This window comes from Pezoporus flaviventris, unplaced genomic scaffold (genome assembly GCF_033815535.1).
Source record: "Pezoporus flaviventris isolate CSIRO_AGI_PZ_B2104156 unplaced genomic scaffold, CSIRO_AGI_Pfla_v1 ptg000069l, whole genome shotgun sequence".
Taxonomy (NCBI): domain Eukaryota; kingdom Metazoa; phylum Chordata; class Aves; order Psittaciformes; family Psittacidae; genus Pezoporus; species Pezoporus flaviventris.
The window spans coordinates 1,436,455-1,459,549 of NW_026892617.1; the positions used below are offsets into that span (position 1 = coordinate 1,436,455).

Sequence of the window (23,095 nt, forward strand, 5' to 3'; positions counted from 1 at the left end):
TCCTCCATCAAAATAAAAGTAACAAAGCATTCGTTATAAATTTATTGTATGTATTGATTTACAGAGCTAAACTGAACATACGAACAGCACCAAGCCAGTGACATTTATTCTACAAAACCAAGTTGAATACAAAAAGATGACTGCAATGCCTGACTCTTCACTTCTGGATTTGGACGGGTAAAAAAAAGCTAAGCCAAACCCCACAAATTCATTTTAAAAAGGCTTAAGAAGGTAGGCACCGGTGTTTGCAAGGATTCCATGGCGGCAGCGAGGAACTCGTTACAGCACTTCAGCAGAACCAAGACTGCCTTCGCTTTAGTCCCTACTTTATTAACAGTGGAAGACGCTGGTCGCTGTCTCAAAGACAAGTGGGAATTTCCTCTTCCATTCAAACACCTTCCCTTTGTGACCGTAACAAAAATACGGGGTCAGAGTCAACTCCACGCAGATCATTTCCTATTTCATGGGAAAGACCTCCCCGTGCTTTGTTCCTGGAGAGATCCGCTCCCTCCACTCGCTTTGGTGGTACCCGAGGGGTCTCTGCAGCCCTGCAGCAGCAGCCTGTGGGGTGTGCAGGTGGGAAACGCACCGAAGCAGACCTCATACCCAGAGGTGAGCAGGGACTGGCACCAGGAATCCACCTTGTGTGTGGCACCAGCAGCCCGCAACGCTAGAGCAGGGCTTTGGCAGCCGTTCTAAGCCAACCCAGAGCCTGGGGAGGAAGCCGAGCACACATCCAGGGCCAGAGATGAACATGGGCATTCACACAGTGCCCGTGTGCTGAGGAGAACCACATCCACGGTGACACAGGCTCAAATGAGAGCTGGCTTCCCTGCAGGTTTTGCCACCTTATGCCAGAAATTAAACTGGTCCCTGCTGTCTTGGCGAGCTCTTTTACAGTTATTGGGAAGAGCAGATCAGCAGTATCTCTGCCTATAGCCTAAACTGCCACACACTGGTGCTATTTTCTTTGAAACAAACACTTTTGCTGGACATAAAGAGAAACTTAAGTAAAGAAATTATTATAGATTACAAAATACGACGCCTGCAGCATGAACAGAGGATTGATCAGTGCTCCTTGTACCCACTGTGAGGCTGCAGGAACACTGACTCAGCAATCCCACCCCCATGCTGCACGCCTGGTACGTCTCTGCTCTGACACACAGCACACACATTGCAGCTGCCCAGGATAAACATGTACATTCAGCCCTAATAGCCTTTCTAAAGCTGCTCTTTAATAGCCCACGAAGCAGCCCCTTTGGCTGTAGCCACAAGAAAGCGCTTTTGGAAGCTTCCTATATCCTTTATTTTCCACCCAAATTCCCCCCACCCCTCCCAGAAATCATAAAGCACACAGACTGCAGACTTAAGAAGTGTAACAGGGTCACAAGCACTCTTCTAGCCCACCCAACCCAGCCCAAACCCCCAAGGCACGTCAGACTGCCCTCCCTCTAGGACTACCTTCACCTAATTTTGCCCCCTTTTCCCCATTTTTTAAAGGGTGAAGCCAACACATTTTCCTCACTAAGTGCTTTCCTCACTCTTTTGTATTGATAAAAACAAATGCAGCTGAACTCCCACCCTAGTGTTTCCATGGGAAATGTTAACCTTCTTTAACACATTCCCTGATGGACGTTGCCACCAGTTGGCCTTTGCAGAACTGAGGTCAAATTTGCAAGGCTTTGTCAGAGAGATCCCAAGTCCCTCAACATCAGATAGGCCTTTTTAATATTGTTTTCAAGTTGGTCTAGGTTTGCTTGCTCCTGGAAGCCAGACATCTGCTGGAAGGCTAACTTTGGTGCAATTCTAGCTTCTCATCTCAAGCCCATCTTCTCTCCAAGCCAACATTATTGCCCTGAATTTGTGTGTGTGAAGATTTTCAGAAAGAAGAGCAAACAGCTACGTGCAATCCCCCACCCCAGGAGATCAGGACCATGACCTGCTCTTTCCCACCACCAGAGAGGGGACTGTCCCCTTGCCGAGGTCCGTATCAACAGTTGCTCAACTCCTGCTCCTCTTCAGTGCTCTGAATCCGAGACGTAAGAAGGCTGAGTCCATCTCCACACCAGCATATCCTCTCCCGCTACCCTGTGTGACTCTGTCTGAATCCGTGACTCATTGGAAGCCAGGAAGTCCACAGCTCTCTCCCACACCCGCTTCATTTTTTTTCTGCAAGAAACAGCAAGAAAAGGAAAACAGATGAGAATCATCTCCCCATTGTGCTTTCCTGCTTACAGCAACTGTGCTTGCTCATCAAGCTACCGTTAGCTGCCTCCCCTTCCCTGCGTAGACAGTAAAGGGGATTAAACCAGAACTCTGGCGTAGAGGCAATTTCAGGCTAGGACATGAAAACACAGGTCCTGCCTGGGGGAGAAGATGAGCCCCTATCTCAGTACAAGCACTTGATGACTGCCCTGAATTTCAAGCTCAATTTGCGTTGTGAAGGGACTCTATTAGCAAACCGCCCTCACCCATTCTATGTGCAGAGATAGCTCGGCCCAGGGAGGACAAACTGAACTTCACCCCAGTTTTGAATCGATGTCTAGTAATTCTGGGTGTCACACACATACAGACCAGCTCAAACCATCTGGAATTACCACTAGGAGGAAAAGGAGTTCTGTGGCTGATGGAGACTGAGGATGTTTAAGACTCTGCAGCACACACAGCGTGCTGTGTCATCAGAACAAAGTAGCTCCATTTAACTAAAACACAACACTCATGAAGAGATGGAGCAAGCACCACATAAACCACTGAGAACCAGGCTGCACCCTCTGGCCCCTGGAGCAACTATCTCGACCACAAAGCACCAAAACCAGCCATCTCACTGTATCTCCCTTTCAAGCTGCCCAACTTGAACTGGTAACTTTCTAGGCAGCAACATACGCAACCACTTCAGGAGATCCTCCCAGTCCCCTATTCAATTCATGGGAAGGTTTGTTCTGAAAAGCACAGCACCTGTTGGGAGAATAAGGTACGGCTGAGAAAGAAGATAGCATCTTACATACATGAGATGAAGGGGAGAAAATCAGATGCTCCATGCCCAAGCAGAACAAAATCCAATTACTGTTTGATAGCACATTGACAGTACACCTGTGTGACTGCACAAAATATCAGCCCCAGGACTGTCACATTAATCTGCAGCAGGTTAAGACATAGCCTGAGTTATGTCAAAATCCCTTATAAACTGAAAAGCCAGACAGACTCCTTGCAGCCCAGCTTCCCATCAATTGCCTGCGCATGGTCTGCTGCCCTGTAACTGCATTTTTCAGCTGAGCTGAATAACATCATGCTGACAGCCCTCCTTAATGAACAGAATTCAGCTCACCTGCTCTGAGGAGGGATGAGGCTGTCCCGAACATGGAAAATTCCAACATAGGGGTAACGCTCCAAATTCCGTTCCCATTCCTTATAGTGGTCCTGGACAACAGCTGGAGGGCAAGAGGACAGGACAGTGAGAGACCTCAACATTGCACCAAGGAAAAAGGGGCTATTTGCATTTACAGAGCTACTCGATTCTACCTATGATCTTCTTCACCATTTCATACATGGCTTGTTCCTCTTCCTCCATCTTCCGCCAGCGATACCGAAGGAAGAGCAGGATCCCCCAAAGAGTTATCAGACCTAGGAGAATAAAAAGAAATGGAATTCAGTTACCGACAGACATGTACTTGCTGGATGCTAGCAGGTTTATTTCTGACACTGCCTCTCCCCAGAGGCAGTTTTCGCTCCCTGCTACCCCAGCCTGCTTGGAGCTGAATCCAAGCAGTTCATTTCGTTCACCAGCACAGCGGCACCCTGCAAAACCCTTGGTGCTGACACCACCTGCAGCAGAAGAGCATGTGTGGATGTGGAAGAGGTGGTCAGAAGGCCTCATCATGGAGGTCTTTTTGCCCCCATCAGAAATCTCAGCACAACCACAGGGCTTCAATTCTCTTAAGTCCCAGAGCTATCTCTTTGCAAGAGGCCTCCCCCACAATAACCACTTAGGAAGACTGTCAAGCTTCAGTGCTCCGAAGATAGCTGCTTGATAAGGAAATAAAGCCTGAGGCTCCAGTGCCAGCCTGAAATTCAGGAGATCTATATTGAAGGTTTAGCACTGACAAATGCCCCCGTTACAACATGAGCTAACTTTAGTACCTCAGTCTCTGCAATAAACATAACTATCCCCTTTCACCCCACCTTGTCTGGCTAGATTCTAAACTCTCCTAGTCAACACTCATCTCTCGTTATCACTGCGCTCAGTAAGACCTCTGTCACAGCTGGGGCATGATGGACTATTCCAATAAAACCTCTTACACTGAAATGCTACAAGTCACTATTAAAGAGGCCAGAAGACTTTGCAGCTTAGTGCGAGTAAAGAAAGAAAAAACTCATTTTTTAGATAGGTTAGCAGAGTTATCTTGCAGACCACAGTAATGGGTACTCGAGGAATACCCAGAGAGCTAATCAGCTTTCTGATTTAAAGTAAGCATTAAGCACTCACAGCACAAGAGCAGGTCTACAGGTCTCTCTCTGCTGCCAGAACAAAGGTTAATTAGAAATTAACTCATCAGCAGATTCACTTCACCTCTGTCTGTACCTTCATATAGCTGGGAGAATGTGTGCACGCAGGTTCATCTCTACAGCTAGCAAGGGGAGAAGCTGATTACCAGCATCAATGACTTACACCAGAAGAACAGGAAGAGGTTCATGATAGCAGTGACCACTGCCCGACGGAAACGGCAGCCAAGGCCCATCTGAGGATGGGCTGATTCAAGACAGAACACTTCCTCCACTTTGGTCACTTGTTCTGAAAGGTCTTTGCCTTTCAACCTGATGAGAAGAGGCAGAAAATCTTCACTGAACAGAACAGGCACTCCAACTGCAGTCTTTAATCAAGACAGGAAGAACAAACAGACTGCAGATGCAGTAATTCGTCCTGTACACCACACAGAAAATACACCAACATCCTTGCAGCAACTCTTTCCAGAACATTTTGGGACTGGCTGCATAGCAAGGCAGGGATATGGCTTTAGAAAAGGCAGCAGGGCTGGAACTCCCACTGGTAAACTGAAGTCTCCCTCTGCAGCCTCTCTGACAGCACCTCTCAGCGTGCACAAGATTAAACTTTAAATTGGATTCCCACCTCCCAGCACGAAGAAATGGAAATGTTTACTGAGTCACTCAGCAGCAATTGCAGAGAGAGCGGTTGAGGGAGGCTGTCAGTGTCCAGGGAGGTTACACTGTTTTCCTCGGCACAGATGAGCATAAACAGTTTAGCTAAAAAGGTGACAACGCATCAAGTGCATCTGCACTGAGAACAGACACACCTCTGGATAGAATTCCTGGCAAAAGCCATAACATCCTCCTGCAAAATCCCTTCCACACACCTGCTGTGCTGCCCGAGATGCTTTAACTCGCTTCTTTATACACAGATCTACACTGATGCCGTTTCCCTCTTAGATACTCTTAGCCAACAGGCAGCAAGAAACCCAAGTGAGAGCCATCAGAGGAACTGGACTAAAGGGGATTTTATTTTTTAAGCTACTAATTCATTCTGTGTTTGCCATGAATAACCTATTAGTTGAAGGCGTTTTCTCAATTTACTACTGCACAGCTCACAAAGTGCTGTCTCTGGTTACTGGATTCTACAGTAGCTGGAGACACGCTGCTGTTTCCCACCCCCTTGTTTTATTTACAACCCAAATTCCATGAAAATACTTTAAATATGCAGCAGAAGAACCCAGTGAGAGCTCATTTTCAGTTCTGCCTCTCAGACTAGCACCTAGACAAATAATCTCACATAGCATTTGCTACAAGCAGGTTTTGAAGCGTGCTGAACTCCCTCTGATGCTGCGCAGACGGCCTGGAAGTGAATCCATGTGGAGAGCTAATTATGAAAACCAGAAAATGGGAGGATTTTGTACCACACAGCTCCTAACATGAGCACTGTTCCTCTGTAAAAATAGGAACTCCAAAACTCTGGATCCCAGCCCACCTGCAAATCCAAGCCTGTCACTAAGGAAACTACGTCCTGTCCTGGGAATCTGCCACACAGCAATAATCAAAGCAGTAGACACTGTCTGATCCTTAGATCACTGCAGCTTTTCAGCTAACATCAAGCAGTGGGAATTCATACAAGGTATACCCACCAACTCCAGCATTACTACTGTTACAATTCATTTAATCAGAGATACGTTTAGCAATGTTAAAAATGCAGACAAATGTTAGGCTTCAGAGTTAACACAGTCTGGAGGCAGCCCACACTTCCCAGAGGAAGATAATGATGTCTGCAGACTCTGGATAACAGCCCTCCATTAGGGAATGGCCCAAATGTTGTATTTCTTTACCTGAAAAAAATTGTATTTCTCTTGATTTCTCATGTACTGAAGAAGACTGCTAGCTGAGAAACTAAAGAGAAAAAAAACCCCACTGATGACTGACCAACACCCTACGTAATCAGTCAGAGCAGTCATTTCAACATGTACTGTGTGTTCTGCCAGAAAGACAACTGACACTGAAGATACCATGCAACAATCCATTTTCCTCTCCTTCTCATCAGGACTTGCTCCAAAGCATTTCAAAGCATGAGTGATGTTACCTACTGATGAAAGTGCTTTGCTGTCTAATAAACCCTTTGGTCAAAGGACGCAGTTTCAGACAATACTGAAGCTCTGTCTCCAGTAACTGTGCTAAAGAAAAGTTTTCTTGAGGAAAGTGGCTCCACGGGCAAACTGAAGCAGCATGTTGATGTCCCAGGACCATGGGCAGGACACCAGGACCACCACATCTAAACCCTGCAGGAAGCACAACACAACCTTTGATAGCCCCGACCTCAGAGGTACAGCTCATCTGGAAGACAGCATGTCCATGAATGCAATGTCCCGCAGTGCAAGCCTGGGCAACAGGCTCCCCAGGAGTGAGCTCAGTTGCCAGTTTTTGCTGCGGGGCTGTACTTTTCACTTGGAAGCTTGCCCAGCAATCAGTGACAAAGCCAGACCCAGACTGTCTTCTGAAATCTAACGAGGTATGGCAGCTTTTAGGGCACAACCAAAGAGGATGTCAAATTATCTCTCAGCCGATACCCAGAAACGTAATTTAGTGGGCTTCTACTTACCATATTCCTAAATCCTTGTTACTGTTTAGTATCCAGTGCAGGGCAGCTTCAAACTTCTGTGGGGAACTACCAGTTATGTTCTGGACAGAAGAACCCATAAAAAGATTAGTTCTCCATTCATTTAAAATACCAAGTGACATTACTTCATTACAGTAGTTTCATTCTATAGGGTCTGTCCCTGGGTTAATTCTTATCATAATTCTGCAAACTGAAGGAAGGAAAACCAAATCTGAAGGTCTGCCCGGACTAAAGTCTTCTGACTACAGTAGGTGATGCATGAAGCACTCTGTGAAATAACACTAGCCCAGACCGTTAAGACTAACCACTAAATACAACATAATCTTGCTGACAGTTTACCATGAAAGAAATGGAATACTAGATCAAAGCAGTCTATCTTCTGACACTGTGGCGTATAGAAAAATCCTTCTTCTGCCCAGCCCTCAATCCAAGGAAAATTCTGGTTTCAGAAGACTGATGACTATGGTGAAACAACAAACCATTAAGTTAGATTTACAGGGGCTGAACCAGAGATGTAGGAGATTATTCAAAAGAACTGCTGAGAACAGGCCTGGCCAAAGGGGAAGCTAGAGATAGAGGAAAGAATCAGAACAGGATAAGGAAGTAAAACAGATGGTGAATCACTTCAGTATCTATTATTTATTGCCTTATAAGAGACAAAGCACTATGTTATAACAATAGCTGTTCACAGCCTACTCACCACCACATGATCCTTTGCTTCACTAACCCAAATGCATTTGCTTTTTAGATTCTCAGGGTTTCCACATTCAAAATTACCTGGTAAAAAAGTCAAAGAGAAATAATGTTATGAAAAAAAAGCCTTTCAACACTTCAGAAACACACTGAAGTGTCCGGGAATGCTATCCTTCAAAGTTGGCTATACCTCCAAGCAAAATGATTACAAGATAAGATTTATACTGTTGGCAGGTAAGATTATGACCCTTGATAAAATGCTCAGCCACTGCATATAGGTTGGATAAGGGCAATCAAACCTCGTGCTTCAATGTGTGAGCTCCTCCACACAGAATGAGGGGAAAAATACTGTTGGAGTACATAACCACCTCTCTGACCTAACACCCTGCAGAAGGGCTCCTTCCATGAGGTATCAAAGACTGCAGTGTTGGAGTCAACGATCAGCATTCAAAATGCTTTTAAGGAGCCTAAATCACAGCTCTACTTTCTACCCAGGCAGAAGAACGCTGGTGAGGAACATCTAAATCTTGCTTCACAAAGCTGACCAAGCAAATACGCTGAGAGACTGTGTAAAACTGATGGAAATTCTGCAGTCTGGTCTGATCTGAAGAGATTTAGAAATTCTATGAAGCTTAAGTATCTAAAGACTTCAGCCTTGTTGAGGTCTGAAATCTAGTAAATGGAACTTAAGGACTTTTACTGATTAACACTACATATCTTGCTAAACAAGTTACTACTCACACACTGCATATCTAGCAGCCTTCTCCATCACAAAATACTAGTTATAGGCCAGATTTGCTCGAACATAGTAGAGACTGGAGGAACTGGTGTGCTCCGTCAGCTCCTCAGCCAAGACAGCCTGTTTTAGTCTGCACTGAGAATAAAAGAGGCACTCACATCATCAGCTGCTGTGTTTCAGCAGAGCTGAATCCCTTAAGTTGCTTTAGCTTTATTTGTAAGAACACATCAGCTTACACTTACTGGCTCTGAGTGCCTTGAAGACAATTTCATGATGCTGGTAGAAGAAAACCATAAACCGGAGTATTTCTACCCCACATTCCAAACGTATCAAGTGCAAATAAGGACCACTCCACAAGAGCACACTAACATGAGGGCATTAGCTAAGCACGATTCAGAATACACACATCTTTCTCTATTTTTCTGTTACCTGACTTTCTCAGAGCTCTTCAGGTGGAACTGACAGTTCCAGAAACCCCACTCTTCAAACTGAGGTTTAAAATGTCCAGGCAGCTGGGAGAGGCAGTTTGCTGTATGCTCGCAAGCGTGCTAGAATGCCAATTGGAACTTACCAGCTTGAACGGATAAGTAGTTGTACAACTCGTGCAGCACGTTCATTACTACATCCTTCTGTTTAGCTTGACAGAACTGAAAGTCAGAAACAGGTAACAAACATGAACAGGCTGGCAGCAACAGGACAATGGTCAGACAAAGCTAAAAATACCAGAACAACACACCAGCAGTGTGTTTGGCTCAGTCATGCATCACTAGTTCAAACTAAACACACCTGCAGCAAAGAGTCACAGTTCATGAGTCAAATCAAGCGAGCGCATCCCCAGCCCAGGCTGTACCACCAGACAGCTGCCCAATCACTCATGGATTCTTTGCCTCCAAAACATCCCATAACCATAACTCTGAATCCAATGCAAAATTTTCTCTCTCCGAATAATACATTAGGATAAAAAAAAACAGGGCTCTACAAACCCTTCATGATGGAGTTCAGGGAATTAGTTGGATTAAATCTTGTACTGCTAAGGCTGACCACAGCTTTATTGCAAACCAATACCGCTTCTGTTACAATATTAAAGAAATTGATTCATGTAACTGGGAATTTAAATTTTTATCTTTCAGGGTCTCAGACACAGCCCTAATTTAATCTGCCCCATTAATTCCAACTCATCGAGCCACAGTTTTTCTGTAAACCAACAGAACTAATCATTTTGCTGTGCTACTGGTATCAGTGGAAGTTACCTACAGTAATTACTCTTGTGTGAGAATCCCCAAGCCACAGTACTTGAAGATAAATAAATAGATGCTTACATCATCTGTTCTTTTGTCACAATCCACAGGCAAGAGATTAACTACGAGAGAGAAGGGGAGGGTGAGTTAGTTGGCTGCAAAACAAGAGCTTTGATCAAGAAAGTAATTATCTTTTTATAAGAAGGCTCTACTTTAAAGCCTGATTCTGCTGTTCTGACTCTCACCCTACAGTACCTTGCTATGCAAATAGCACATTCAAAGCACAGCTTTGGCAGGCAGCAAAACAAATAAAACGGGTGCAAGTGATGAATTCCGTGCAGCTGGAAATTAAAAACTGGGCTCTGAATATTTTAACAGCTCCTGTTCAAGACATTTCATGTTCCTTTACTATCCCACACCTTCACGCTGATCTTCTACCATCTAGTAATGCCACTCGCTGCATGCCACGGTCACCTGAAATATCACGGTGATAACAGGGATTTAAATCAAGCCTCCTCAAGGCAAAAGCAGAGGGCTTATTTTAGCTGGAGCTGTTAGCTCTGCAGTTATGGCCTCTGGTTTAAACAGCTCCCTCCTGCCCCAACAACTCGGCCACTGGTCCACCATGCAGCACTTCCTAGCAATCTGAACCACTCGAGAACTTCAGAATTTGCTGCTGTGCTGCAAGATTCCTTGCTTCAAAATATCATTGGTTTCAAAATACCCAGCAAAGGTGGAAAGGCTGCATTAGAAATACAGTGACGTTGGAGAGTTTCATTGTGACTTGGAGAAAGCAGGAGAGCTTTCCCAACCCATACCCATGCAAAGCACACAAACACCTACAGCAGGCTGAGTTTAAGGACTTGCACCTTCCTAACTGCACCCAAACTCCTTCTTTCAGTTCAAAGCCATGGAATGGCACCACTTCCATTCCAATACTGTTCCAGCTGGGGAATTCTGCTTTAAAAACTGGGAGACAGGGAAGCTCCTTTTCATTTCAAAGCTCTGCCATCCCCGAAGTGCTGAAGAATCAATTCCACCTCTGTAGTGCCAGGATAAAGGCCACGAAAGGCTGTGCTGTGATGAGGCCAACATTAAAAACACACAACGGGCAATTACACAGACATTATGTTACACAATGGACAACCATAAAACACATCCTTGGCCAAGCAGAAATGTCACTCTCCATAAAACCCATGGTTTTGAAGGACCAAAGGCCAAATTCATTTGGAAAAAAGCACACACTTGACTTACTTTCCATAAGTAACAACGTTTCCCACGGGCAAAGGGAGATGGAAATGGGGACAAGAGCAGAGCTGTCAGGTTATGGCAATGAGAATGATAAATGCGATGGTGATGGAAGTCATAAAAAGCAAGCAGAAAAGAAAGGTGAAGAATGAAGTTCAAACCCAGGATGCAACCAGTGCACGTACAGTTCTCCTCTCTCTTGTCAAGCCAGCCTGACCCCATCATCTTCACCACGAGGATGCCCACAAAAATGAGCAGCAGCACGACGCTGGCGAAGCAAAGGAACTGGGAGAGGTAGTACTCGAGGCCTTTGCCCTTTCCCTCTGTCTGCTGCCTCGGGGCTGACCGCAGCAAGCGAGTCCGGGGGGTTACTCCTTGTCCTGCTCCCGACCTGTCCCACCAGCTCCCCGAGGCCAGCCCCGCATCGGTGGTAGCCCTCCATGGGAGCCGCCGCATCAACCCCCCTCCCCAGCTGCCTGCCTCTTTCTCCACTCCAGAAGCTAAGTCCTCTTTCCCTCTCCCAACCCGGTGACTCAAGCTTCCCGACGAGGTGCCCCAATGGGTGCTGGGGGTCACCTCGCTTTCCCTTCTCCACCAGCTATTAGAGAGCCCCTTCCTTTCCCCTGCCGTCTCCCACTGAGCTCGGGAGCTCTGCCCCCCAATTCCTCCTCCCACCGTGCTCCAATGGCTCCTGGATTTCAGGCCCTCATCGCTGGAAAGGGGCTTGGAGCCGAGCCCCCCGCTCCTGCCTGTGAAGGAGCCCCAGGAGGACGTGGAGCTCAGCCCCCCAACCCCATCCAGGGATGACCCTGACCCAGCCCTGATGCCGAGCCCCCCACTTCTCTCTGCGGATGGGCTCCACTGGGATGTGGAATCCAGCTCCCGAAACCTGTCCAGGGATGGCCTCAACCCACTGCTGAGCCCCCCACTTCTCTCTGTGGACGTGCCCCACTGTGCTGAGGAGCCTGAGCCCCGAAACCCATCCAGGGACGGCTCTGACCCAGCACTGAGCTCCTCACTCCTCTCCGTAAGCGTACTCCAATGGGACGTGGAGCCTGAGCTCCGAAACCCATCCAGGGACGTGCCCAGCCCGGTGCCGAGCCCCCTGCTTCTCTCTGCAGCCGCGTCCCACTGGGACGTGGGGCTCAGGCCCCCGCTTCTCTCTATGGACGCGTCCCACTGTGAGGAGGAGCTCAGCCCCCCGAGCCCGCCCAGGGACAGCCCCAGCCCGGCCCCGGCAGCCCCGCTTCTGTCCACAGACGCCCCCCACTGCGCCGAGGGGCTCAGCCCCCCAAAGCCATCCCGGGACGGGCCGCCCTCAGCCCTGGAGCCGAATCCTCCACCGCGGCCCGGCGGAGACCCCCGGGAGTCCCCCCAGGCCACCCCGCCGCCCTCCCCAGACGTCCCCCAGCGGGACGCTGGCAGCCGCCCCCCTTCCTCCTCCTCCTCCTCTTCCTCCTCCTCCTCCTCCTCACTGTCGCGGGCGGCCCCGGTGGAGCTGAGGTTGAAGCCGGAGCGCTGCCGCGAGGGCGAGGCCTGCTGCGGCCTGGCGGGGGTGCGGGCCGGGCTGTGCGGAGCTCCGCGGCCCCTGCGCCGGGCCGCCGCCACCTCAGCCCGCAGGCAGCCCAGCTTCTTCAAGTAGACCTTGCGGGTGGTGGCGGTGATGGGCCCCGGCCGGTAACCGAGCGCCACCAGCTCCTTCCGGAGCTCCGCGTCTGTCAGCTCCGCCATGGCCGCGGCGCTGACACCAGGCCACACCGGAAGCGCTCTGCGAGCGGGGAAGCGCGGCCGCCATCTTGGGAGGGGCCCGGCGCACCCGCTCCGGCGGCCATTTGGGGAAGGGCAGACGCGGGGCTCCCGCGGGCGCCATGTTGAGGAGGAAGGAGGTGGGAGAGGGGGGACGGGACTGAGCGCCATATTGAGAAGGTGGAGGGAAAGCGCAGCCATCTTGTGAGGGCAGGGTCGCTGGTTCCGCCATGTTGGGGAGGTCGCGGTGTCCTCGCCGAACCGGGCTGGCGTCCGGCGGGAGCTGTTCACCTCACAGGCAGGAGGAAAATGGCGAAAGCGGAGGGCAAAAGAAGTCTGTGGCACTGTGTCGCTGCCCCACCACCCTGGGACCCTGCTCATGAGCAAGCAGGGAGGTTGTGCACCTCTCGCCTCACTTCGAGCTACGCCTGTGTATTGACACCATTAGGGGCATTGATGAGGAGAAAGAAGTGGCTTTCCCAGCCCCCTGCCACCTACACACACGTTTTCCTCACCCCCCTCATCGTTGCCAAATTACAGTCGTCTCGCTGGCACTCATCAAGCAGGCTGGAGCTTTGCCACCGCTCCAGGCAGGATCAGGATCTGGGTCCTTGGGATATTTGCTGGGGAAGGAGGTTCCTTGCGTCCTTTGCAGCCTAAAACCAAGCAGCGACTTGCAGATGGATTTTGGTGTGGGGCAGCCATGTACAGTCATTGCGTTTTCCTGCCGCCGCCTGTAAAAGCAGGCACTGAAAGTGGCTGAAACACCGTGAAATCCCCTAATTTCGGGGTTTAATTAGAGAAAATGAGAAAGCAGTGATGGCTGCGTGCGGGCTGCCTGTGCATCTCTGTATGACTGATTGTGTGGTACCAGCGTGCTGGGAAGTACAAAGTCCCCCCACACTTACCAGCACGAACTGTGCTGTCACGGCATCCTTAGGGACACCCCTCCTTTCAGCCTCCCTTTGCTGCTGTGCCCTTCTTGCCGAGGCACCGGGCAAACCTCCCCTCGCTCTTCCTCATTCACGCAAGCAAGCAGCCAGGAGATGCTGAGCGGTGCTCGTCCGGTGAGCAACCGCGAGCAGAGGAGGCCAGGGAGCCCGTTAAAAGAGCAATCCTCAGTGCCGATGGGAAGTGTGAACGTGCGGAGCCAAGCCTCCCCTGCTCGCTAGCTTGGGAAGCACGACTGACAGCTAATAATTTGGAGCAGTGTCTAATGTAAATACAGAAGGAGAACATGCGCTGAAGTACGTGGCTCCCGTGAGCTCCCGGCTTCCAGTCTGGAGCAGCTCTGCCCAGACATGCAGGCACCTGCTGGTGTCTGAGCCGGAGCTGATAGAAGGCCAGGAATTAAATGAACACCTCTCATTTTAGAGGAAAAGAAAAAATACAGCCAAAAAAAAAACCAAAAAAACACCCCAAACCCATCCTTTCCGCTTCTGCTTCTGGAGGTCAGGGAAGAGTCAGGTCTCACAAGATCCTGCCCCTCTGCTCTGCTCTTGTGAGACCTCACCTGGAGCATTGTGTGCAGTTCTGGTGTCATCAATGTAAAAAGGACATGGAGCTGTTGGAACAAGTCCAGAGGAGGCCACGAGGATGAGCAGGGACTGGAGCACCTCCCGTATGGAGACAGGCTGAGGAAGTTGGGGCTGTTCAGCCTGGAGAAGAGAAGGCTGCGTGGAGACCTCATAGCAGCCTTCCAGTATCTGAAGGGGGCCTATAGGGATGCTGGGGAGGGACTCTTCATTAGGGACTGCACTGACAGGACAAGGGGTAATGGGTTAAAACTGAAACAGGGGAAGTTTAGATTGGATCTAAGGAAGGAGTTCTTTCCTGTGAGGGTGCTGAGGCACTGGAATGGGTTGCCCAGGGAAGCTGTGAATGCTCCATCCCTGGCAGTGCTCAAGGCCAAGCTGGATGAAGCCTTGGGTGCCATGGTTTAGTGTGAGGTGCCCCTGCCCATGGCAGGGGAGTTGGAACTGGATGATCTTAAGGTCCTTTCCAACCCAAACCATTCTATGATTCTAAGTTCCACCAGGGCAGAGTTTTGCCATTGCATGAACCTTAGCGTGCAGGACATGGGAATGATGTTGGAGAACTGGAGGCCTGCAGAAGAGCTGTGATTCCTCTGCAGAAGGGATGTTGGCAGCACTGTTACTCAGCAGGAACAGATGCCTCTTCTTTGTGGAGAGAAATCCACAGCTGTGCTCCCTTCCTCCCTAGCAAGACAAACCCTGGGAGCATCCCCGCTTCCCTGGAAAGTACCTGAACACCGTGGAGAAGGCAGTAGAAGAGAAGCCTCTGTCTCTCAGATGTGACAGAGCGCATTCTGCATGGGCAGTCACCTATTTGCCACCTATCAGCCATCCCCACAGCTCTGGGCAGCAGCAGGGGCTGCCAGGACGAGCACAGGCTGCTGATGCTGCAGATGGGTTGCGATGCTCAGGGATGCTCAGCTGTGAAAAGCCACTTTCCCAGCCCACGGTGTAGCTCTCGAATGTCTTGGCTGTAAATATCCTGAGCTGGATGTGGGAAGATGGGACAGCAAGGAGGGGACAGCCTCCACCTTCCCTGCTAGCCCAGAAGCTGCCTTAGGCCTGCTGGCAGTGACTCAGATGCCGAATGGGAAGAGCAGGCGTGCCGTGCCATCTGCTTCTCCTCTGGAAGTATTGAGACCGGACTGGTGTAAGCAGAGGGGTAGAAATAGATCTGCACCCTCTCCATAAGGTGCTCGAAGAGGGGAGAGTGCTGCACCCCAAAAAGCACGGGCAGCAGATGAACCCCTCCGCCTCCACTGAGCAGCTGCTTTAAAACCCCGCCATCCCACCCGGTCTTCTTATCCCATGGCATTTGGGTGACAGTCCTGCATATGTCACCAGAGAGGTGTCAGCTCTGACTTGGAAGCCGGCTGTGCCGATTTAGCACCCTGTCACTCGGAGCCGCGCACAGGCACGACCCGAGAACACCGCTCCTCAGCCGCCCCATCGCATGCCGTGTCCTCAGCCCCCCGAGGCTTTCCTCTCCTCTTTTCCCTGCCTCCTTCTCCCAACTGCTTGGCGGCTCATCCTGCCACCACACTGTTGTTCGGCTGCTGGAGCAGCAGCATCTTCCCACCCGCTTGCAGGCATGGACTTTGGTGCTGCTTGGCTGCCAAAGCAGCCTTCCAGGACACTGGGGATACAGCTCTGCTGTGCAACACAGGGACCAGTTTGCTCTTTAAGATATGACTTCTCCTTGACAGTGGGAGTCATGCCTGGGAGGATGGTTGAGGTCCTTACCTCATCTCCTTCCAGCACAAGGGTACCTGTTCTTTTCCCTTAGTCCCCTGAGGGTAGAAGGAATTTAATTCCAAAAGCTGAAGGCCCCCTGTACTTTGGTGTGTATTTGGACAGCACAGTTGTTGCTGCAGGACAAGACAGAAGGCTCATATGGTTACTCTCACATACATCCCTGAGCTGGGTCAACTGGGAAGAGTCTTTGGCAGAACAGATGGCAGGGTAAAAGCAGGCCTTTGCTGCTGCTGCTGCTTGGCTGGGGCAAAACGTAAGCATAGAGGCAGGTATCCCTGCAAAGTCACATTGATGGATCTCCTCATGGAAATCTCCACAGCATCAGCCCCACCGTCACCCTGGTGGGAAATGGTCCAGGAAGCAAATCCAAGAGGCTCATGTTCGCTTTCTTGCTTGCTGTTGCTGGGAAACTTTCCTTCCCAGATGGCACAGGGGAGCTGTCAGCCTGGAAAACGACGGGAACAGAAGAGCTGGGCAAAGGGACATGCCAGAGAGCTTGTGTGGGTTGTTAGGAGCAGTTTGTCCCTCAAGAGGAGATGTTTCCCTGTGGCAGGGCAAAATTAAACCTGGGATAAAGGTTTGGGTCTTTCAGAACTAAGAACTCAACAGCCTTGTCTCTGATCTTCCTGAGCACTGGTGTAAATGTGATGCAGCTCCTCCAGTGATTTCCATGCCAGATACTGTGTGTATTGCTCCACTGCAGACTGACTTGCACAGGCTGAGCTCCTGGCGCCCGGCAATACATGCAGTTGCTTCCACTTTCACTCTAATAGAATGCATTACTTTCTCTCTTCCTCCCGCTCAGACTCATTTATAGTGATTTCATAGCTCAACCTGCCTCAGCAATAATCCCTGCAAACACCGAGTTACACTGAGCTCATCAGTCCATGGACTAGGAGCATGCCTTTGAATCGATGTGAAAGCTGGAATCCACTCCATGCTGGATGTTACATTATACATTGGGAGATTTCTTGTCTCCTAAGGGATGGCTTGCAGCAGAGAGCGTACCGAGAAGTGTTGTTCTAGCACAAACACAGCTATTTAAATGAGCCAGTGAGAACAGAATTTGTGTTAGGTTGGGAGGATAAAATTGGATTGAAATTGGGTATACCATTGATCTCATCCGTCCTTACTTTACATATGTTGGATTTCCTGCTGCCAGTATAAAGGAGCAGCTCTAAAATAAGCCAAAGGTATGTAAATGGAGAGCAGTATGTTCAAGTGGAATTACAATTTCACCTCTAGATTTGTCTGAGAAGCAGAAATAAGGCCAGAGCTCTGTGTTGGTTCACACACACGGTGCCTGTTCACATCATAGCTATGGGAGAGGTGCTCCTCACCACGTTATTGAGATGTAAATCGCCTGGGTGAGGAAGGGGGGGGGGCGTTAGGAGCACAGGTAGAAACCGCAAACCAGCGCTCCCGTGTTCTCCCAGCAGGGTGGGAGCGTGTGCCCAGAGCCCGCAGCACTCCTCATCCTGCACTTGTATCCTTGCCTTGGCTAGGAGATCCGGGAAGGATTTGCCTCAGTTTCCTTCATTGCTGAAAGGGAGGGATGAAACTCATTAGTCCACAAAGATTAATAACTCAGGCTTTGCAGTGTGCTTTGCACTGCTCAGAAGGACAGCGATGTTCTCCAGAACTGGAAACCCTCCTTCTCCTTCCCACACTTGCTGCTTGCCATCTGGCTGAGAGGCATGCAGAAAAGAAGACCCAAATCCTCCATTTAATTATACTGTGTGATTTATTATCTCACCTCAGATTTTGTTGTTCATCTCTTTTACAGGTTGCATTTACACATGGAGCCTTTTAGCTTTAGCAGGCTACATCGCTTTCCCTTCTGATTCTGCAGATATCAGTCAGCCAGAAAGAAGAGAGACAAAAGAGCAATTGTCCTTAAGTTCTCAGTCAGTCTTTCCTAGGCTTTATATATTGTATCCTTCTATTCTGCTCCCTAGCTCAAATGCTGGAATGCAAGCTGAAATCAGCAAGCCAAAGCAGAAGAACAACTTCCATAGGACCAGTAGGGACCCTCGTTTGGGACATTTAAGCCCAAATACGACTAAGGTCTGGAGGTAACACTAGTGAAACCCATTGCACCACCCCTCAAACCTGCAGGCAGGAGTGAGCTGCATGACGCTGCCCCTGCATGTTTTCTGTAGCAATTACCATGAGCTAAAAACAAAGCCTAGGGTGGGATTTGTTAGCACTGAACACCTCGGATTGCAGCTCATTCCAGCTGTAATGGAGTGTTGAGCAGGGTTCAGCTCTGCAGGGGCTGAGCTGCTCGCAGGTGTAGCCTGCCTTGCAAACTATTGGAAATTGCACCCTGAAGACCGAGAAGGAGTAGGAAAGTGTTGGGATCTGCTGGGAAGTGTTGCAATGCTGCTAACAGTCAGTATCAGCTCTAGGGCCCAAACAGCACCCTAAAACAGAGAATAACCTTCCCAGAAGAAGAGTGCACGGGAGCGGGTGAGGACTCTGTAAAGGGAGCAAACACGACACAAAAGCCCTTCTGAGGAATATAAATATCTCCGTGATGATGAGCTGGTGAAAGGAGGGAAAGGCAGAACTCCCAAGGCAGAAATCAACCTGCTGACAGAACCGTCTGGGGTGTCCTGTAACATCTCTGCTAGCAGTTTCTTCAGGACAGCTTGGTGCTTTTCCAGCTGCCTTGGGATGAGGCACATCCCAGCTCTGCCAGGAACTGCCCGCTGAGGGGGGGGAAGGCAGAAACATCAGAAAGAAAAGCTGAGGAGAGCAGACAGAGGCAGGTTGTGGAGCTCAGACCCCGCTTTGGTCAAGTTGGAAGAGGGTCTGGGGCTGATTTGAAGGGACAAGGATGATCCTCGTGTAGGGAAAAAAGCAACGTTTTGAAGTCAGTGCAGTCCTGTGCTGTTCAGAGGGCCAGAGTTTTCATGCGTTGGATCAGCTATGGGCTGACTCGGAAACACAGATGAAAGCTCCTCCTGGCCACAGAGACTGTAAAGATGAAAATCATTGATTATGATCCTCCACTATCTCACACCCTGACCCTTCAAGCCCTCAGCTTCACTGGTGCTGGTGAAGCACCCTGCCTTAATAAAGGCTGAGGATGAAGCATCATCCTGCCTCCAGCCTGACTGACTTTGAGCCAGCTGTGGCTCAGATGTGCCTGAAGTAAATAGAGTTGTTCTGGAGGCACAGGAGGGCTTGTGGTTGCAGCAGGGAAGGGTGTGCACACTGGGATGTGCCAATTATTTAATGCTTTGAAGTGTGAATCCTTGCTGTTTAAATCCTATTATTGCTTCTTGGTGCACCATGGCTGTAATAGCTGCACATTAACCTGCAAAGTCTTGGCCAGATTCCAGTGTAGCTGGTTTGGGGTGGACCTCCACACTGCTGCTGGTGGAGAGCACTGCTGAGCTCCCTGCAGGAGCGGCTGCATGGGCAGGGCAAAGAACAACCTGGATTCAGGTGGAAAAGCACAGTTTTCAGACTTGGCTAACCAGGTAAGCTTGCCTTTGAGGGCTTAGACTGGCACTTAAATCCCTAAACCCAGCAATTTTCTGCTCCTTTCCCATTTATGGGACTAAACTCGGCTTCAGGACCCTTCTTCCCAGCCCAAAGAGAAAAGCCAAAGTTGCTTTGGGATATGACAAACGTGACAGGACATGTAAAGTGGATTGAAGGCTGTGCTCGGTGTCAAACTGCCTGCTGTGCACTTGCTTGGGTTTGAACAGATGTCTAGAAGAGCCTCAATCACTGGCAGATGCATAGCTACAAGGGCTGTGATGTATGAACCATCGATCTGGGGACCATGCGTGGGTCCTTATCATCTTCCTCAAGCAGGCTGAAGGATGACTGTGCCCCCCCCAAAAAGCAATTGCTACCCACAGCAAGTGGATAGGTGCTGGAAATAAGATTTCTCCCCAGTATCAATGGGTAGTGCTGTGCAAGGAGAACTCACTTCGGCTGTGTTTAAGGAGCTGCAGTCTCTGAGGCTGCCTGACACCTTTCAACAGTATTAGTTTCACATCAAAAGAGAGAACGTTCTCCTCTGCGCATCCCAGAGGTGACAACCATCTGGAGGATGGTTAATTATTTATTACAACAAAAAGACCCATCACTGTGGTGATGGGAGGCTGCAGCTTCTCTGTCAAAATCACAGCCACTAGCATGGAGGAAAGAAAAACGAGCCCCACTAGCTGCAGATGATCCCCCCCACAGGTCTTCTGGTTCTTATGCAAAGGATCTAGGCTCTTCCTTTCTAGTCTTACAGCCTAAAGGTTGTCTCTGCCCTCTCCCATAGCCCTTCACTTTGGGGTGAGTGAGGGACTGCCAGTATCAGGGTATCTCCTGTTGAACAGGAGGGGCAGATGACGGAGATGAAAGCTTGGGGAATGAGGGAGGAGGAAACCTTTCCTGAGTTATTCATGGCTCCAGCCCCTGCAGTTTCTTAGAGGTTACCTGCATTTTATGGGGTTTGCTCTGCATGAAAAGGGCATGAAGTCCTCAGTCTGTTCAGCCAGCAGAGACACCGCATATAACACAAGTGAACTGGCCACTGCCTCCTTTGAAACCATCATGAGAATCTAAATGACACAGGAAAGAAGATACCAGGGTAACAGTGGAAAGGGCCATCTGACAACAAATCCCTCTGGCTTTTGACCAGCTGCAATCTAATTTATCCACCAGCTAACCAGAGGTATATTTACTCTCCCAGTTGCTCCTGAGCTGAGAATAGAAGTGTCTTGACTGACAATTCTCCTCTCAAATCTTTTTCTGTAAACAGATTTGTTCTTTAGCAATATCTCCAGGGACTTCAAGCCCAGCCCTTGAGCACTGTTAAAGACTCTCTCTGTTCTGCAAGCTTTAGCCCTCCAGCTCTTCTAGTTTAAGACCCACACACACACTCCCATCAGTCCCACTGGCAGCGAGGGAGACAGAGTGATGCTGCGAGAGAGACAGACCTGGAGACAGCTGTTTTGTTAAATTTTATCTTCATATTCCTCACCCTTGCAAACCCTCCTTGATGGGCTGAATCTTTTAATAAGCCTCGCTGGGTCCAGGAGAGCTGGGAACTGCATTTGCCAGCACAGCTCCGTAACAGCCTAGTATAAAGTGCTTTAGAAAGTACCTTCTGAAGTGATTTAACAGCAGCTTCACGTCAGAAGAGGACTTACATAAACATTAAATGCTCTCTTTAAATATTAAAATATTATCTCGGGATGAATTTAATGAAGCCTGGTCCCACTGCTTCAGCGCGCGACCTGATCTGAGCCTGGTCCTGAGTTAGTGTCCGAAACCTCTTGGACGTACTGAAAGACATTGTGAGGCCACGTTTCACCCCTATGTTAGCTTTCCCATAAATATCAGCTGGATTTGAAGTTAATAAAGATTCCCTTTCTGTCACATCCCGCTCTTCTCCCTGCACCCTGCTCAGGGCAGCACTGGGGCCATCTCCCCCTTGTCCACCCTTGCTGGGACATCAGAGCTGTCACTGCACTGAGACCTGGCTCTGGGTGACCCAGCCAGATCCGTTGTTTGCTGCAGTGATCATAAGAGGATTGCTCAGGCTTTCCCTTCCCAATACAATGTGTTGATATGCAGATGTGTTGATTATGTGGTGTTATCTCAACAGTGCCAATCTTTTCATTTATCACCACAATAAAATACTGCCATATTGAAAGAAATAAACCTGGGCACCTCCTTTATTTCTTCCTGACTATCCCTTTGTGAACTGATTCGCTTCCTCTTCCCCCAGAGGAACACCCCCACACACTGCTCCAGTCAAAACCTGTAATTTCTGATTGTCTCTTCCTCAATTTGTAAGCAGGATGTGTCTTTTGCACCTGAGATGTCCAGCTCAATGCCTCTCCAGGCAGACATGTACTCTGCTGTTAGTGAATATGCTTCCCAGCTACAAAAGAGAAGGCACAATGCAGGAAGATCCCAAGTTCAGCATCAGCACAACAAAGTACTGCGCCCTTGTGGGGCATTGCCCAGCTCTGTTTGTGCCTGTGTAAAATGGGGTGAAATGCCAGTTTGGGGGCAGGAGGGGTGAACATCCACCTGGTATTGGTGTGAGCACAGTGACAAGTCAGAGCATTTATCTACCTAGCTGTCTTCCAAAGCAATCGAATCCTCCCTGTCGATAGGGACTGTCTGAGACTCATGGTCTGTCTGCCCAAAGCAGAGGGCACCCAGCTCCAGCACTGCTGCAGCACGCTCCGGTGTCTGCTGGGTTCTCACAGCAAGTGGGGGGCAGGAGCTGGTGAAATCGATGCTTCCGTGCTGGGGGATGAGCAGAGAGCATCTTTCCCCTTCTTTAAGCATCGGTTTTGCTCCCTCCAGCTTGTCAGGGCTCTCTCCACTGAAGCCAGCACACGCTGGTAACACATTTATCTGAGCACTTATGAAGTACCCACGCAGCTTGAAGTGGGAACAGAGACCAAGTAGCTACCTGGTGAGTGCAGCCACGGGATGCTGGAGACCAGATCTCTGCATGCTCCTGGTCACCCCTGAATGCCTTTCCCACCCTTTATCTACGGTACAGGCACCTGTGCACACTCACTCACCTGCATTGTGGTCCCTCTGTATTTACTGCAGCTTAGCAATTCTACCTGTAAAACTTCCAGAGAGGTCAGCAGATCTGCTCTCCCTAGGCCCACATGCACGTGTGTTCGTGAAAAGGACATTATACAACAGGGGGTTTATTTCCCCTCCCTTTGCTAAAGAGTCTGCACAAAGCCCATTTGACACCAGTTCTCATTTTAATTGACTTTCCCAGTATCTTTTCATGGTTATGATGGATGCAGCTGACGAGTCAGCAGATGGTGTTGGGAAGTGACAAATTAGTTACCACGAAAGGTCACTTTTTCAAAGCATTAAACTTTCCCATGTCTTGTCCCCTTTTACCTCATACCCGCTGCTGGCTGGCCCGTCTCCCATCCATCCACAATGAAGCTTTCTGCACTGGAAAGGACAACCTTTACAATTAGAAGGGATGAAAATTAATCATATCTGTGTTAGCTGCATGGTGTCT

General features: G+C 49.3%; 1 protein-coding gene and 1 long non-coding RNA gene across 3 annotated transcripts; one reads left to right on the forward strand and one right to left on the reverse strand.

The window, feature by feature from the left end:
* Positions 1-27: 27 nt before the first annotated feature.
* On the reverse strand, positions 28-12,833 carry LEMD2 (LEM domain nuclear envelope protein 2). Of its 2 annotated transcripts, XM_061471921.1 has the most exons (9): positions 11,218-12,833; positions 9,866-9,906; positions 9,118-9,193; positions 7,815-7,891; positions 7,097-7,176; positions 4,667-4,812; positions 3,520-3,621; positions 3,326-3,428; positions 28-2,169 (listed from the first exon to the last, which is right to left on the reverse strand). In XM_061471921.1, the coding sequence occupies exons 1-9, from the start codon at positions 12,761-12,763 to the stop codon at positions 2,019-2,021; spliced, it is 2,322 nt and encodes a 773-aa protein (XP_061327905.1). In that variant the 5' UTR covers positions 12,764-12,833; the 3' UTR covers positions 28-2,018. The 2 variants fall into 2 exon arrangements, with proteins under 2 accessions (XP_061327905.1, XP_061327906.1); XM_061471922.1 differs by lacking the exons at positions 28-2,169; positions 4,667-4,812.
* A 5,786-nt stretch (positions 12,834-18,619) lies between these two features.
* LOC133278785 (uncharacterized) lies at positions 18,620-21,283 on the forward strand. The gene is made up of 2 exons (XR_009746688.1): positions 18,620-19,559; positions 20,843-21,283. It is a non-coding gene; the product is annotated as an uncharacterized LOC133278785 (long non-coding RNA).
* Positions 21,284-23,095: the final 1,812 nt, after the last annotated feature.

Coding starts and splice junctions, on each gene's coding strand:
- LEMD2 (XM_061471921.1), bottom strand. CDS start 12,763: ATGGCGGAGCTGACAGACGCGGAGCTCCGGAAGGAGCTGGTGGCGCTC. Junction 7,892..9,117: donor CTACTTATCCGTTCAAGCTG/GTAAGTTCCAAT, acceptor CTTTTTTACCAG/GTAATTTTGAATGTGGAAAC. Junction 2,170..3,325: donor CTCATCCCTCCTCAGAGCAG/GTGAGCTGAATT, acceptor TGTTTCTTGCAG/AAAAAAAATGAAGCGGGTGT.